The sequence below is a fragment of the Typopeltis vanoorti genome, chromosome 11 (assembly GCF_054136105.1).
Source record: "Typopeltis vanoorti isolate ZY-2024b chromosome 11, IOZ_Tvanoo_1.0, whole genome shotgun sequence".
NCBI lineage: Eukaryota > Metazoa > Arthropoda > Arachnida > Uropygi > Thelyphonidae > Typopeltis > Typopeltis vanoorti.
Window position 1 is genome coordinate 74,709,064 of NC_143559.1, and position 18,466 is coordinate 74,727,529.

The following is an 18,466-nucleotide window of genomic DNA, read 5'->3' on the forward strand; positions in this document are numbered from 1 at the left end:
AAATACAGAAATATTATTGAAAAGAAAATGAAAGAGTTTGAGAACAGGAATCAAACCTTGGAGATTCAGTGGCAAACTCTGAAGGAAACATTGATTGATTCTGCCAGAGAGGCATGTGGTGAGGTTGTGTGCAAAGATAAAAAAATCAGAACTCCCTGGTGGACACAGGAAGTTAAAGAGGCAGTGAAGGAAAAGAAGAAAGCATATCAAAAGTTCCTGGCAAATAAGTCAGCTTTTACTCTTATAGAATACAGAGACAAATGTAAGAAAGCTAAACAGTGTGTAAAACTAGCTAAACAAAAGTCATGGGAGGACTTTGGCAAGAATATAGAAAATAAATATCAAGAAGGTGGCAAAATATTCTGGAGGTTGTTGAAGAAGCTTAGGAATGGAGGAAAGAGTGCTGTAAAAGGAATTAGAGATGATAAAGGTGAAATGAAAACAGGAGAAAAAGATATCCTTGAAGTATGGAGTAATTACTTTGAAAAACTGCTAAATGAAACAAGCAGTGATGACAGCACAGTGATAAAAAACACTGACCAGGCATGCAGTCAGGAATACATATCCATACTTGAAGTAGAAAAAGCCATCAAAGGATTGAAATGTGGAAAGGCAGCAGGAGTAGATGATATTCGACCAGAAATGCTGAAGTATGGTGGTATAAGAGTCTTACAGTGGCTGCACTGCATAGTTCAGAAAGCCTGGACAGAGGGACGAATTCCTGATGATTGGAGTAGAGCTCTCATAGTACCCATATATAAAAATGGAAATAAAACTGAATGTGAGAATTACAGAGGTATTTCCCTGCTGAGTGTTCCTGGCAAGATCTATGCAAGTATACTTGAGAAGCGGTTGAGAAGAATTGTGGAAGAAAAGCTTGGTGAAGAACAAGCTGGATTCAGGCCAAATAGAGGCTGTCAGGATCAGATCTTCACTTTACGACAAATAGTCGAGAAAGCATGGGAATATAACAAAGATCTGTATTTAAGTTTTGTCGATCTGGAAAAGGCATATGACAAGGTGCCAAGAGAGAAGCTATTCAATACGCTGCAGTTATATGGTGTCAATGGGGCATTATATCAAGCAATACTTAGTCTTTATTTGAGTTGTGAGTCAGCAGTTAGAATTGAAGGAAGTACAGGAAGATGGTTTAATGTTAAATCTGGTGTGAGACAAGGATGTACATTATCCCCTCTGTTATTCATTATCTATATGGATCACATTATGAAGGAATGTGGTATTAAACCTGATATCAAAATTGGAGATGTTAATGTCAGCTCTTTGCTTTATGCGGATGATGTTATACTTCTAAATAAATCCGCTACAAGTCTGCAAGATTCTCTGACTAAATTAAATAGCTGTTGTAATAGATATGGTATGAAGGTCAGCAATAAAAAGACAAAGACAATGAAAATAGGCAGAATCATTGAAAATGTCAACTGTGTTGTGAATGGAGAACCTGTGGAACAAGTAAAACATTTCAGCTACTTAGGCACAATTTTTACTGAAGATGGTAAACTAAATATAGAAATAGACAACAGAATCAGCAAAGCTGGTATCGTGGGAAGTCAATTGAATAAATTCATATGGAATAAGAAAGAAATTAGTCGGAACACTAAATTAGCTGTATACAAGACTGTGTTCAAACCAATTTTAACTTATGGATCTGAGAGCTGGGTCAGAAGTAAAACACTTGACCAAAGACTAGAGACCGCAGATATGAGAGTCCTGAGAAAGATTAGAGGCGTGAACAGATGGCATCAATGGCAATATCATATTAAAAATGAGTATATTAGGAAAGAACTTGACATTGTCAGCATCCAGGAATGTGTTAGCAGAGCTAATCTCAGATGGTATGGTCACTTAAATAGAATGGGAGAGGAAAGATTAGCAAAACAAGTGTTCTCTGCCAGGTTGGCAGGAAAACGACCCAGAGGAAGACCAGGATATAGGTGGATTGATACGGTACAAAGTGCCTTAGACGATAGAAATATAAGATCTGATAATGTTGGAGTCTTGACAAGTAACAGACTGATTTGGAGGAAAATTGTAGATAGGAAATTAATAATGATGTAAATTTTTCATGTAGTACTATCATATCCTGTACACCCCTTGAGGGTACATAGCAGGAATTTGATGATGATGATGATGATGAAGACATCATATGCAAAGTCATGCTGCCAAATTCAATGTATATCAAAGAATGTTTCGTAAAGACAAAATTGAGGAATTGAAAGAAAGTCTGTTATCTCGACAAAGTTTTTTCAAGGAAGTTACAGCTCAAAGAGAACTCTGTTATAAAAACTAGTCTATTTGATTGCAAAAATATCAAAACCATTTACTGATGGTGAGTTTATTAAACAATGTATGGAAAGCATCGCAGATATAATTTGTGCTGATAAAAAAAAAAGGATTTTTTTAAAATCAGTTTGTCTCACCAAACTATAGCTAGGCGAATTGAAGAAATAGGGAAATCTATCAAAAGAGATTTGAAGAGTAAAGCTGCCAATTTCAAATTTTATGCTTTATCGAGAGATGAAAGTACTGATGTTACAGATATGGCTTGACTTGCCATTTTCATTAGAGGTATTGATAATGAATATAATGTTACTGAAGAAATGGCTTCTTTGGTGTGCCATTAAAAGATGCATTTAAATCTCTTGATTTGTATGAAGCAGCAAAAATTACATTGAAGCGATTTTCATTAACCTTTGCCAACATATCTGATAGTATAGCTACTGATGGTGCCCCAGTGATTGTTGGTAAAAAAGCTGGACTTATAAAGTTAATAGAAGATAATGCAATTGCTGTCGACTACTCACATTTGATGAAATATCACTGCATCGTACATCAAGAAAATTTATGCATGAAAGCATAAATATGAATAATGTCATGCCAATCATCATCATCATTGTGAATTTCATAAGGTCCAAGGGATTGAATCATCATCATCATCAATTCCAAGAGTTTCTTAAGATATGGATGCTGATTATGGGGGCATCATTTACTTTTCTGAAGTAAGGTGGAGTAAAATGCTGAAGAGATTTTATGATTTGAGAAATGAAATGAAATCATTTATGGAATCAAAAGAAAATTTTGTACCAGAACTTGAAGATAAAGAATGGCTTGCAGATTTAGCATTTTTGGTGGATTTAACAACTCATTTAAATGAGTTAATCATGCGTCGTCAAGGTGAAAATCAAGTTATCTGTGCTATGTTTCAAACCATAACAGCATTTGAAATGAAACTTAAATTATAGCAAGCTCAAGTCATGGCAAATAATTTTATGCATTTCGATACATTGGCTAAACATGATCCTGTGAACAGTAAAAAATATGCTGTCTTTCCATTTTGATATAGGAATTTGAGAATAGATTTCAAGATTTCGGAAAAAATTATAAATTTTTTTATATTTGCGATTCCATTTTCACTCAACATAAATACATTACCTTTGAATTTTCAAATGGAATGTATAGAGTTGCAATCAGATATTCAACTCAAAGAAAATTTTGATCATGTCTCTTTGCCAGATTTTTATAAGACCTATCTTCCCAGAGAAAAATATCCTTCAGTTCACAAGCATGCTTTATTCATGTCTTCGCCTTTCGGTAGTACATACATTTGTGAACAACTATTTTCAAGAATGAAGAATACAAAGAGTAAGGTTAAATCAAAATTTTCTGATGAGAACCTCGAAAGCTCACTACAAATTGCAACCACTTCCATTGAACTAGACATCGATGCATTGGTTTCATATAAACAAAGCCAAAAGCTTACTAGTTTTGTGTTTATGCTGTTCTCTTGTTTTTAATGTTATATTAAATTTTTTTTTTTAAAAAAAGGAAGCTTTGTTACTTATATACATTAACAATATTATACATTTTTATATGCAGCCCAAGACAATTCCTCTTCACTCAACGTGGCCCAGGCAAGCCAAAAGGTTGAACACTCATGGTCTGCAGTTTGCATCTGATAGTCATTTCAAAACTTTCTTACACACCCTTCTTTTCAATATGAAGTTCACTTCCTATTTCAAATCCCCTGTATATTCTTACGTCCTGAACCAGTGGGAAAACATCACTGTCAACAATAACACAGTCAATGAGACTTTTCTTATTTCTTGCATCTTCTCTCCATGAGAATTTGTACACATTTTTATTATTAACATATTATTAACACTAGAAATACACTTTTATTAATACAGACCAGTATTTTACAAATAAACATTTATTAAAACCTACCAGTTTCGCCAGCAAACTGTCTGGCTTTTTCAAGGTATTACGGAGATATGAAAGTAAATGCAAATTAAAAGGAACATAAAAAACGTTGTAAACCAAACTAGTATCTATGGTTACACGTTTTGCGTGACAAAGATGGCTTATTGTTCTTATTCATTATCACGCATGCGTGTTTGTTGTAGACTTGTAATGTGATTACTGGCTAGCTGTAGTTCAGATTGATTGAGAGAGAGGATCAAGTTTTTCCACGAACTGTTGAGAATTATACCCTGATTTCTGTTGAGGTTTCCGCCGGTTATTAGTACTATTGTGGCTTCCTTAAATACACGATGCCTGTAGTCGTCATCGAGATATGGCATGGAGCTGTTTTGCCAATCTATCGTGTGGTTAGACGTGCAGAAATGATGTGCTAAGCCGGAAGAAATGCTTCTGTTGTGGTTTACGTCACCAACATGTTCTTTTTGTCTAATTTCTAAACTTCGTGAAGTTTGTCCAATGTAGGCAAGACCACAGGAGCAGGGAATGTAATATACTCCTGGATATTTGTAGAAAGGAACTTTATCTTTTGGAGATCCTAAAACTTGTCTGATGTTGGTGGTTGGTTTGAAGACCACTCTGATGTTGTTGGCTCTTAGTATTCTTGCTATTTGATAAGAAATTGACTTGATGAAAGGTATCACTACAGTAGAAACGTGCTGACGGTGGGATTCTTCTTGTCTGGGGTTGTCATTGTATAGATATTTTTTGATGATGTTTTGAGGGTATCCATTTTGTGATAATGTGTTGGCTATTAGTGAGAGTTCATTCTGTGTATCCTCCTCTTCTGATATAAACTTTTTGGCTCTATGTTTCAACATGTGGATAATACTCAGTTTGTGTGACTTGTGATGGTTTGAAGTATAGTGAAGATATCTTCCAGTATCTGTGGGCTTTCTGTAAATGGATAATTTGACACTGTTAGGTTGTTTTTTTATCAAAATATCTAAAAAATGTAGTTGGTTGTTGTTTTCTACTTCCAGAGTGAATTTTATCTTGCTATGTATTGAGTTGATTTTATCCACAAACGATTTAAGGTTGTCTAAGCTGTCTTGCCATATGATGAATATATCATCCACATATCTCCACCATGTAGATGGTTTCGGAGAGATTGCAGAGAGAATTTCTTTTTCAAGTTTTTCCATGAAAAGGTCTGCACAAGATGGTGATAGTGGGCTTCCCATTGCTAGGCCTTCTAATTGTTGGTATATGGTGTTGTTAACTTTGAAGAAATTAGATTGAAGGCAGTGTCTAAACATCTGTGTGATGTCTAGAGGAAAGAGGTCTTGGATGATGTTTATTACCTCGTCTACTGGAACATTGGTAAAAAGGGATACAACATCTAGGCTGGCTAGCATGTCAGTTGGTGCAATCGTAATGGCTTGGAGTTTATTTACAAAATGTTGACTATTCTTGATATAGGATTCTGATGATCGTATTTTATTATTTAATAAGTGTGCAAGATGTTTTGCCAAAAAGTAGGTTGGTGATGATCTTCCATCAACTATTGGACGGAGAGGTATATCCTGTTTATGTATTTTAGGTGTTCCATATAGTCTTGGGGTGATAGGATGTGAGGATTTTAGTGTTCTCTTCACTTCTTCTGGCCAACTGTTACAATTTCTGATTAGTTGGTTTGTTTCATTATGATTTTTAATTGTGGGGTCAATGTCTAGGATTTTATAAGTTGAGGTGTCTGATAGTAATACGTTTAACTATCATAGATCATCAGAATGGTCGGAAATACGATCAAAATGTAAATGGAGTTTATTTACAAAATGTTGACTATTCTTGATATAGGATTCTGATGATCGTATTTTATTATTTAATAAGTGTGCAAGATGTTTTGCCAAAAAGTAGGTTGGTGATTCGCGATTACACCCAGAAACATTCCTAAAATGGATTTTATGTGTGGAATTGAAAAAGGCCTATATCCACTACCAAAAAACGTTGCAGACACTATTAGATTCAAAAGTACAATAATCCTAGCCAAAGCAAAACAACCTGTTCTCAACATGTCTCCTTATGAAAGAAAGGCAATTCTCAACTTGAAGAAAAATAAAGATATCATTATTACAAAAGCTGATAAAGGAAATTCTACAGTTATCCTCAACTCTAAAGATTATTATGATAAGTTAAACGTATTACTATCAGACACCTCAACTTATAAAATCCTAGACAGAGACCCCACAATTAAAAATCATAATGAAACAAACCAACTAATCAGAAATTGTAACAGTTGGCCAGAAGAAGTGAAGAGAACACTAAAATCCTCACATCCTATCACCCCAAGACTATATGGAACACCTAAAATACATAAACAGGATATACCTCTCCGTCCAATAGTTGATGGAAGATCATCACCAACCTACTTTTTGGCAAAACATCTTGCACACTTATTAAATAATAAAATACGATCATCAGAATCCTATATCAAGAATAGTCAACATTTTGTAAATAAACTCCAAGCCATTACGATTGCACCAACTGACATGCTAGCCAGCCTAGATGTTGTATCCCTTTTTACCAATGTTCCAGTAGACGAGGTAATAAACATCATCCAAGACCTCTTTCCTCTAGACATCACACAGATGTTTAGACACTGCCTTCAATCTAATTTCTTCAAAGTTAACAACACCATATACCAACAATTAGAAGGCCTAGCAATGGGAAGCCCACTATCACCATCTTGTGCAGACCTTTTCATGGAAAAACTTGAAAAAGAAATTCTCTCTGCAATCTCTCCGAAACCATCTACATGGTGGAGATATGTGGATGATATATTCATCATATGGCAAGACAGCTTAGACAACCTTAAATCGTTTGTGGATAAAATCAACTCAATACATAGCAAGATAAAATTCACTCTGGAAGTAGAAAACAACAACCAACTACATTTTTTAGATATTTTGATAAAAAAACAACCTAACAGTGTCAAATTATCCATTTACAGAAAGCCCACAGATACTGGAAGATATCTTCACTATACTTCAAACCATCACAAGTCACACAAACTGAGTATTATCCACATGTTGAAACATAGAGCCAAAAAGTTTATATCAGAAGAGGAGGATACACAGAATGAACTCTCACTAATAGCCAACACATTATCACAAAATGGATACCCTCAAAACATCATCAAAAAATATCTATACAATGACAACCCCAGACAAGAAGAATCCCACCGTCAGCACGTTTCTACTGTAGTGATACCTTTCATCAAGTCAATTTCTTATCAAATAGCAAGAATACTAAGAGCCAACAACATCAGAGTGGTCTTCAAACCAACCACCAACATCAGACAAGTTTTAGGATCTCCAAAAGATAAAGTTCCTTTCTACAAATATCCAGGAGTATATTACATTCCCTGCTCCTGTGGTCTTGCCTACATTGGACAAACTTCACGAAGTTTAGAAATTAGACAAAAAGAACATGTTGGTGACGTAAACCACAACAGAAGCATTTCTTCCGGCTTAGCACATCATTTCTGCACGTCTAACCACACGATAGATTGGCAAAACAGCTCCATGCCATATCTCGATGACGACTACAGGCATCGTGTATTTAAGGAAGCCACAATAGTACTAATAACCGGCGGAAACCTCAACAGAAATCAGGGTATAATTCTCAACAGTTCGTGGAAAAACTTGATCCTCTCTCTCAATCAATCTGAACTACAGCTAGCCAGTAATCACATTACAAGTCTACAACAAACACGCATGCGTGATAATGAATAAGAACAATAAGCCATCTTTGTCACGCAAAACGTGTAACCATAGATACTAGTTTGGTTTACAACGTTTTTTATGTTCCTTTTAATTTGCATTTACTTTCATATCTCCGTAATACCTTGAAAAAGCCAGACAGTTTGCTGGCGAAACTGGTAGGTTTTAATAAATGTTTATTTGTAAAATACTGGTCTGTATTAATAAAAGTGTATTTCTATCTATAAAAACGACCAAAAATGTATACCTTGAATATTATTAACACTATATAAATTAATAAATATGACTACAAGTTGGGAAAATTTCTGACAAAAAAGAAATAAAAGCAAAAAATAATAACAAATATGCAATGAAAAATCATAAAAAAAAAAATTATATGAAATCAGAGAAATTAACCAAAACACTGCACTAGCAATATAAAAGAAAGTGTTGTTCATGCCAGATTTAACTTATGGATTAGAAGAATGAGTTAGAAATAAAACAGTTAATCAAAGAGGATAAGTCTCAACAGATGGTCTGGATGTCATGCTTAGACATCCAGACCAATACTTTGGTTATTTGGTGCTCGTACATCACACTTGAATGGCACAGTGTGGAAGCAGCAATGGCAGCTACATTGTCTCAATGGCTTAATGCTTCCTTTCTAATCTGAATAAGCAAAGATAGTATAATGGGAAGCCAAAGGAATAAACTTATATCAAATAAGAGAGAAATTAGCCAAAACACTGAACTAACAATATAAAAGAAGTGTACCAGTTTTAATTTATGGATTAGAACACTAAGTTAGAAATAAAGCAGTTGATCATTTTATATGATTCCACTTTAAATTGGAATCATATAAAAAAAATGAAGATATTAGGAACTAGATGCATTGAAGAATGCCTAAAAGGTGGTTTGGCCACTTAAATAGAATGGAAGAGGAAAGATGAGCAAAACAGGTGTTTGATGGCAAGAAAAAGATCCAGAAGAAAACCAGAATCAAGGTGGATTGATGTAATCAGAAGGATAATAGAAGAAAGAAATACAAGATCTGACAACATTAGTGTGCTGACAAATGACAGACTAATCTGGCTAAACTGGTGATAAGAAATTAGTAATAATGTAAAAACTATGTAGCACTGTCACAGTATCCTGCAAATACCCTCCCCTTTAATATACATGTTAAGATCTTATAATGATTATGATGAGATATTAAATAAAATATTAACTAAACATCATCCACAATCAATACACTGGTACAGAATATGTTCAAAGAATTCTTGAATAAATTTGCCACTTCCCGAATTAAAGTGAAACTAAGTTATGCGTATAGAGCAATGGAAAAGTTTATGTTTTGAATAAAAAAAAAATAAAATAATCATTTAGGTTTATTTTTTGATATGAGCCTCAAAGACCGGATATTATGGACAGGACAGAGGATGCAACAAGAGGATACTAGATGTGATGTTTACATTATTAACTTTGTAGCAACATTTTTTTTTTTTCAAAAAATTAATCTATTATTTATTATTCTTGACAAGAAATTATATGCTTGTTTTAATCATTTATCCAAGCATAACAAAAGTTTGCATTCGGTATCTTCAAGACCAGTCAACTTGTATGAAGAGGCTGTTGACTTCATATCAACTGCCATAGTATCCCATAATTCAAAAGCATTATAGAAAGGGTCACTACCAAGACTGGTTTTGACCTTTACTGAGTTCTCATCAATGGGAGCTTGATCATCCAGACAAGGTTAAATCAATGCTGAAGTTTTATTTATTTACTTATTAATGAACAAATGATGTGAAGTCAACAGCCTCTATATATTAAGTAGACTAGTCATGAAGATAGTTCATGACTTTGTTTGCTTAGGTTAGGTAAAGTATTAAAACAACAATACAATTTCTCGTCAAGTATCATATACATTGTAATCATGGTAAAACTTTCTAATCTGTTATTTGTCAGGTTTTCAATTTTGTCAGATCTTGCATTTCAGTCCTCTGACACTATTAACTGTCAAACCTAGTGATATAATTAATAATGGGATTTTAGCATATTGTTTTCTCACAATCAAATAAATACCTGTTGCGCTGTTCCTTTCCTCTTCCATTTGGAATTCATTAAGCTCCTGCAATCATTCTAACAATTTTATAAGAATAAAGTCTAATGTAATCTCAACAATAATGTGGTTGCAGATATATAGATGTTCCATTCTTCTGTATATACATAATCCTGATAATATATTGAAATTTTTAACTATATGATGAATATTACATTTTGTATATAAAGTATATAAAAGCACAAACCTGTATTGCCAAAATGTATCTGTTAGAGGTTTGCTTGTATCTTTACCTGTGGATAAGTAAACAACAGAAACAACTTATTTACATGTTATATGTAATTTTTGCAATTATGGTAAAATTATTTTTATTTCTACTACTGTATGTTAAGTTTAATGATTCATCATAGGAAATTATCATTATAAGTAAGTACATTAAGCATCAGCACGTCACACTGGCAATACTTTGAGTCCAGTGATCATGATATATTTCTGTGGAGCTAAGGCTTGGTGTAAAATATCAGAAAAGAAAAAAACTTTTTTATATCACAAGTCTTCTTTTTTCCACCTTTCCCATCATGTTACCTTACAAAAAAAATTGTATCTAACAAGCATTTCTCAGAAGATGATGTCCATAGTCTCCTCTTTTCTGCTGTTTACTAAGCTTAACAATTTTTTTTCACAGACATCATCATCATCATCAAATTCCTGCCATGTACCCTCAAGGGGTGTACAGGATATGATAGTGCTACATGAAAAAATTTACATAATTACTAACTTCCTATCTACAATTTTCCTCCAAATCAGTCTGTTACTTGTCAAGACTCCAACATTACCAGATCATATATTTCTATCATCTAAGGCGCTTTTTACCGTATCAATCCACCTACATCTTGGTCTTCCTCTGGGTCGTTTTCCTGTCAACTTGGCAGAGAACACTTGTTTTGTTAATCTTTCCTCATCCATTCTGTTTAAGTGACCATACCACCTGAGATTAGCTCTGCTAACGTATTCCTGGATGCTGACAATGTCAAGTTCTTTCCTAATATTCTCGTTTTTAATATGATATTGCCATTGATGCCATCTGTTCACGCCTCTACTCTTTCTCAGGACTCTCATATCTGCAGTCTCTAGTCTTTGGTCAAGTGCTTTACTTCTGACCAGTTCTCAGATCCATAAGTTAAAACTGGTTTGAACACAGCTAATTTAGTGTTCTGACTAATTTCTCTTTTATTCCATATGAATTTATTCATTTGACATCCTACCATACCAGCTTTGTTGATTCTGGTGTCTATTTCTATATTTAATTTAAAATCTTCACTAAAAATCGTGCCTAAGTAGCTGAAATGTTTTACTTGTTCCACAGGTTCTCCATTCACAACACAGTTGACATTTTCAATGATTCTGCCTATTTTCATTTGTCTTTTTATTGCTGACATTCATACCATATCTATTCCAACAGTTATTCAATTTAGTCAGAGCTCTTTAAAACCAAAAGAGAAAGAAGGGAAGGGATGAAATTCCAATTTAATATACTACTATACACTTTTGTGTAGTAAAAAATCACAATATATATATATATATATAATAAAATTCACATCTGAATGATGAAAATTACTGCTGAAATGATTATCCAAAAGATATTCATGATATCAGGAATATTCCTACTTCACTTTTAGATGATAGTGAATATAACCTAAAGGTTATCAATGTATATCTGAATTAAACGTATTCTGAAACTGTTAATAAACAATTTCAATTTCAGAGAAGCAGCAGAACATTTAGTTCAAATTCTACCGTTTGTTAATTTTAATAAATTATTAAAACATTCCAGAGGCTAGTAGATAGAAGGAGGAGGGGGAACATGATTGAGACATATATGTTGGTAAGGGATAATTAACAGATTAATACTTCCATATAATACATTCCCTAAGTACTTGGGAGTCACACTTGACCGTTCTCTCACTTTCCGGCAGCATCTTTCAAATTTGGCATATAAACTAAGGACACGTAATAATATCCTACAGAGACTCTGTGGCACTACCTGGGGTTCTAGAGCCTCTACTCTTCGAACAACAGCCCTTGCTTTGGTATTCTCAAGTGCTGAATATTGTGCTCCTGTGTGGCTAAAGAGCCCTCACACAAGGATTATCAATTCTCAATTGAACAATACCTTAAGATTAATTACAGGCTCTATTAGATCGACCCCAACATATTGGTTACCTCTTTTAACAGGCATTATTCCTACAGAACTACGTAGATTGAATTCCAAAAAATTGCTGGTAATCCGAACCTACCTATTCATCAGAATCTTTGAACTCTTAACGTCAATAGATTGACATCTCGCCATCCATCACTACGAGCAGCAGAAGAACTAGTGCTAAATAATTTTAATCCTTTATCAAAGTGGGAAGAAACATGGAAGGAAAATACGAAAGAACATTTGGATAACATCTTTAAAGGTGATCAAATCATCACAGGATCAGATCTACCTCACAAAACATGGACGGTACTAAATAGAATTCGGACAAATCATGGCCTATGTGGAGATACTCTCTATAAATGGAACAGACAAACATCTCCAGAATGTGACTGTTGTGCTCCACGACAGACTATGCAACATATTGTAACAGAATGCATCTTCTGTGCTTATCAGAATGACTGGAATGACTTTTTACAAGCGGTTCCTGAAGCTGTGACCTGGATTACGAACTTAGATCTGAATTTATACTGATATATATGTTTCTTTTCCTTATTATAACATATTAAGACTTTTACTTTTAACTCTTATTTTAATATTCCAACTTCTTGGATTAGATCTGTGTTTTCCTTCAAAGTTTTAACTTAAAATATTTTAAATTCTTCAATTCTGTTAATATATAATGACATCACGATTCTCTTTTTTAACATCATGTTTTTGCCATGAGTTATGTATGTATGTATGTAACAGATTAATGTGGATGATATTTTTCATAGACTAGCTGGAGACAGGAAGAGTACAAGAGGCCATTCCTGAAAGCAGTATAAGGAGGGTGGGGAGCAAGGGGTGAGTATGTTTTTTGCATGGAGAGTGGTGAGTGATTGTAATGCATTGCCTGAAGGTGTGATGAGTGCAGAGATAGTGAATTCATTTAAGTCATGGTGTGATGAGCTGTGTGTGTGGTTGACCTCCGACAATGAGTTTTGATTCCATGGAGGTTTGATGATGATGATAGTAACATTAAAAATGCTGAGAAATTATATTATTGTTTAATCTTATGGAGTTTTTCTTTATTCTTGTGGATTACAGAATTTGGTGGATAGGAGAAAAAGAGGCGATATGATAGAGGTGTTTAAATTAGTAATGAAGGGATTTTATCAGATTAATCCAGAAAGGATTACAAAAAGAGCAGAAGGTAAGAGGAGAATTAACCAGAGACCCACCCTGGAAATTATATAAGAGTATGGTGAAAAAGAGTGTGAAGAACAGATTTTTTAAACGAAGAATTGTGAGTGAATGGAACAGATTATCAGGTTATGCTGCTAATACAGAAAGTGTTAAGGATAAGATTCAGTGCAATGTTGTCAGTTGAATGAACCTCCAATGATGAGTGCTGACTCCATAGAGGATATAATAATAATAATCCTTTATTCAAGGGTAAACAAAGTTTGAACATGAAGTTTATCACAACTAGGCTATTTGTATATGGAGGATAATGCCTTCACATTAAATGCCTTAGTATCCCATAATGCAAAGCACACATCCTTCTATATACCATAACTATACCAAGGTTGAAGTATTATCAAGTATAAAAACTTTCTATAATAATAATTCCACATTTGATTTTTGAGTAACTATAAAAATTGTTTAATTTCATCTGCATGCATACATACATACAACATGTAAACACCTTTAGATGTGCTGAGATTCTCTGATTATAACAATTGGAACTTTTAAGTTTTAAATAATTAACAGAAAATATGCATACATTTTAGGCACCTGCATTAAATACTTTTGCTAATATCTGTAAAGTATCAGTGGGAAATTCAACATGAGCCCTTTTAACAGGGCCATACTTATGCACAGGCACCTCAAGGAAAAGCACAGCTCTGCCTCTTAATATGTATGCAAACGGTAGTTAATAAAAGTTATACCTTTATATGGAACCTCACAATCTGAATCAAAATGCAATTATTAAATTTAACACCATTATATAAAGTTTCTGAACCTCTTGCATATGACGGTTGTGATGGCTCAACAGTAATTCTAACCACTACTCAAAAACAAACCTCCGCTTGCAAACTACTTTTAAGCACCAAAACGTGTTAATGGGTGAAGCTTAGTATGCGCTGTGTACTGGGGTAATGCATTTTTGAAAGTTAGCAAAGGCGATTTTGACTTCATGGAGTTCTGATGATGATGATAATAATAAATTGAATCCATCCCTTTTTTTTTCCCCACACAGCTGCAGGTTATCATAAGTTAAATTTATTAAATATATATAACACAGTGTTTTATGATTTAAATGCAATATCGAAGGAAGTGAAGAAATTATTAGTAATAACTAATTTCAATCAGCTGCATTTTGCGAAATGCTTAGCTTCCGATTACTAAGTGTCACTTCATTGCGAAGTCATTGTGAAAACCTGTATTTACGTGTATATATATATCCGAATTCGATCATATCCAAAAATGAAATTTTTCTGCATATATTGTTACAAATTTATGCTAAATGATTTCACTAAAACAAAAATTAATTTCAAATAAATTAATAATTCAAGTTACCTGTCTTAATTAAATGTTTAAATCAATGGCATTTCACAACATATTTCAGAAATATAGTACCGTACTTACAAATATCTTGTTCAGCAGTGTTGGCACAATGACCTCTGGTGGTAGCTTGGAGTAAAACGTTACTGAAGTGGTGGGAGATGTTGGAGTTAACTACCGATGAGCGGGCCCTCTGAAGTTGATTCGAACGATACGAAGTCTGTCGATGCATTTTTCAGACCATACTTCGAACTAGGTTTTCATAAGGTAGTAGTAGTGAATCTAGTGTGGGTTCTATTTTGTGTTCTCATTTAATGCTGATTAATTCTATATTTCCTCTCAAGCAACTTACAATGGCCAAATTCTACTAGTTAATATACACTTTACGAATTTTAAGTTAACGTTTATTTATTTTTTTGTAAATATACAGTTGGAATTCATCTTCATAAGTTAAAGAAGCTGAAATGGGAAATATTTATACGGTTGGACCTAATGAAGCCCTTATTGTTTCAGGTAAGATTATTTTTTCAATTCAGATGTGCTTGAAATAACTTTTTTTCCCTCCCAAGCAAACTTGGTATGCTTGAGCCTAAACGATATAATAATATAACTATTCCAGTAAGTATAAAATTTCAACGTAAAATTCTCGGTAAATAACATGGGGGAAAAACTTGCATTTATTTTGAAAACGTAAATATCAGCCTTTACATCCTTCTTATCCGCTTTATTTCGCGCGGACAGATCATTGGTTCCTTTCTGCAATGCTTATTAAGTTTTAACGCTAGAGGTCCTGGTTGCGGAAAACTAGATGTGCTTGGAAGATTCGTGCGATTTTCCATTGCTCCATGGTCGCTTAAATGAACAGATGCATCTATAGGCATACAGAATGCATAGTAGTACACATAATAATTATGCAAACGTTCACCAACAAAAAAAAAAAATGTACTAAATTATTATGCATGGGCACCTCCATGGAGTTGTATGCTCATCTCGGGGACAAACTATCCACAAAAGCCAGCCTGGCAGGCCAAGTGGTTAACATATCTGCTCTCCATCCAAAAGGCTGCTGGTTCAAATCCTGCTGTGGGCATGGATGTTTGTGATTGTCTTTATAATTACTAGTGGTGGTGATTGGTGGAAGATGGCGTTGGTATAGTTGCAGTCATTTGGTGGATTGAGTAGTGGAGACAGTTGTAGAGCAGGTGCCCTCTCTTGATAAGTCTTTGGACACCCTGGAGGTGTCTAATAATAATAATAAAAATATCTATCGTACCTCTACTCGAAACCATTCAGACATAGCGCCCACAACTGACTCCGATATCCCATTCCATTCATTCACCACTCATCAGGCCAAAAAATCTAGTCCTCATGCCCTTGTTGACCACACCCTTACCCAACTTCCAGGGATGACCACTTGTTCCTCTCCTCCAGCCAAGTGCTGAAACATTTCTCCTGCATCAATCTTATTAGAATCCTTTAAGTAAACTAAATATTTCTATCATATCCCACCCATTTTTGCCTATCAACCAACTTTTGCAATCCACAAACCCTCAATCTATCCTCATTTTGCATTTCACAGACCACTCACCATCTTGGTCACTCACCTCTGGATCCTCTCCACTACTTCCTCATTCCCAAGAAGCCCCAGTGACTAGATGAGAAAGTAGTGGAGAGGATTCTCTCCACTACTTCCACATAAAAGAAATAACTCCCTTATCTTTGCTTGTTAGTGTATCCTGTGAACTACTATGGCTGCATATTGGTAATGTAAGGCTCAATCATGCCCCCAAATCCCTGGTTTCTTCAGTTTCCTGGAGTACAGTTTCCTCAATGTGATACCACTTGTAATCTTTGTATCCCAAAATAACTTACACTTTTCATGGCTGTCACTAAATTGACATCCATTATGTCTTTCCTGTACTGTCAGCTTATTCAAATCATCTTGCAAGCTCTCTCCATCACCTTGATTAACTATTATCTTACCCAACTTTGCATCATTAACGAACAACTGAATATCTCCTTTCAAATTATTTCCTATATCATTTATGTACAAATTAAACAGCAGTGGTCAAAGCACAGAGCCCTGCATTTTTGATATTTGTCCATGAGAATGTCTTGAGAAACTGAGTAGTCAGCACCAAAAGGTGCTAACCATACTTTTCGAAAGTTCATTTAAGCATACTTTCATGTGCAAAATAAAGTAGTTCTGGTTCTATTGTATAAGGTCTTAATCATGCCTTATATGGATTATAATGCACAGATTTGATCCCCTAATTTTCATGGTTTATTTATTTATTTTGTGTGGGATTCCCCCTTTCCTCAACCATCCCTTAAGACAGGTTGAGTTCTCCTAAAGAGGGATTAAGTATGTATTTTATGACTGTAGATCTGTGTGTGTGTGTGTGTTCATAGGCCATTTGCCTGTTGTGAGGGATGAAAAATCCGAGTTTCCAGGTGAATAAAACCCTCTAACCCCATATGAGACCAGTAACTCACCTTTAGTTGCAAGAGACCAGATAAAGGTTCCTCACATCATGGATGGGAATCAAACCCAGGTCTTTCCAACCAAAGGACTTCGTCTATACCGACTGAGCTACAGAGACTAGTTTTCATGGTGATGAGGGTATATTTGGAAAGGGTTCAGAGAAGGCTGACTAAGGCAGTAACTAGTTTTGGGGATGTGGGATATGAAGACAGATTGAAGGAATGCAGTTGCAAAGACTTGTGAATAGGATGAAGAGAGGGGATATGTTTGAGACATTTAAATTAGTAACGGGTTGTTACTGGAGGTTAATGCAGAAGAAATTTTTCATGGAATGGGAGAAGGGGGTAGAACACCTCCTGAAAGGCTATATAAGGAGGGTGTAAACAGGCTATAAGAAATAAGTTCTTTGCATGGAAATGGTTTGGTGAGTGTAATGCATTGCCTGACATTAGTGAATGCAGATACATTGAATGAGCTTAAAGCACAGTTTGATTGGCTTTGTGTGTAACACTGTGCCTCGTGCAATGAGTCTTTTGACTCCATGGAGGTCTGGTGTTAATAATAATAAAATGATGCAGTCTTTCAGTTTGTTATAATGAAACCCAGGGCTCCAAAAATTTACAAAACGCCACAGGGAGCTACCAGTGATAAGTGCATTCAAAATATTATTATTATTGGTACCCCCCCATGGGGGGTGCTATGATGATGTTGACCTCCTATGATGAGTCTGTTGAGTCATCATAGGAGGCACCAACAAGCTACATGTGTATCGTAATGAGCTTTAAAGTTATTTACACTGCCTGCACTTACTCGATGGATGCCGTGAAATATTTTAATTTTTCCATAATTAAGTTTGGGAAGCACTGCCTTATTCAACACATTTGTCACCTTATCATAAAACATAAACAGATTGCTAAAACAAGATCTGTCCTTCACAAACCCGTGCTGACCATCATAGAGAATCTTATGTCCATTAACCAATCCTGTATTCTAATCAATTTTTCCAACACTTTGGTCACAACTGCAGATAGTCATCCAGTCTATTGGAAACTTCTGTTTTCGAACCATGCTTGCAGAGAGATATTATTTTACCTTCTTTCCATTCCTTAGGAACCCTCTCCACTGCAAGACTTTTATTAAATTATATTTCATTTATATGATTCCTTATGCAGTAAAAGATTAGAAGATGA

At 34.7% G+C, this 18,466-nt stretch overlaps 2 protein-coding genes across 5 annotated transcripts in view; one reads left to right on the top strand and one right to left on the bottom strand.

Moving 5' to 3' along the window:
• Pp4-19C (protein phosphatase 19C) overlaps positions 1–14,967 on the bottom strand; it is a 156,269-nt gene extending 141,302 nt beyond the window's left edge. Inside the window, exons 1-2 of one of the 3 annotated variants that reach the window (XM_090400674.1) lie at positions 14,876–14,967; positions 10,289–10,334 (exon numbers count right to left, since the gene is read on the bottom strand). The gene's annotated coding sequence lies outside the window, so the exon portion shown is untranslated. Of the gene's footprint in view, positions 1–10,288; positions 10,335–14,806 lie in introns of all 3 variants that reach the window. The other 2 variants (XM_090400673.1, XM_090400675.1) reach the window with 2 other exon arrangements.
• Positions 14,955–18,466, top strand: part of LOC150101747 (flotillin-2-like) — a 159,109-nt gene continuing 155,597 nt past the window's right edge. The window contains exons 1-2 of one of the 2 annotated variants that reach the window (XM_090400672.1): positions 14,955–15,078; positions 15,222–15,304. In XM_090400672.1, the coding sequence (XP_090256798.1) occupies positions 15,256–15,304 (49 nt within the window). In that variant the 5' untranslated portion in view covers positions 14,955–15,078; positions 15,222–15,255. The remainder of the gene's footprint in view (positions 15,079–15,221; positions 15,305–18,466) is intronic. The other variant, XM_090400671.1, reaches the window with a different exon arrangement.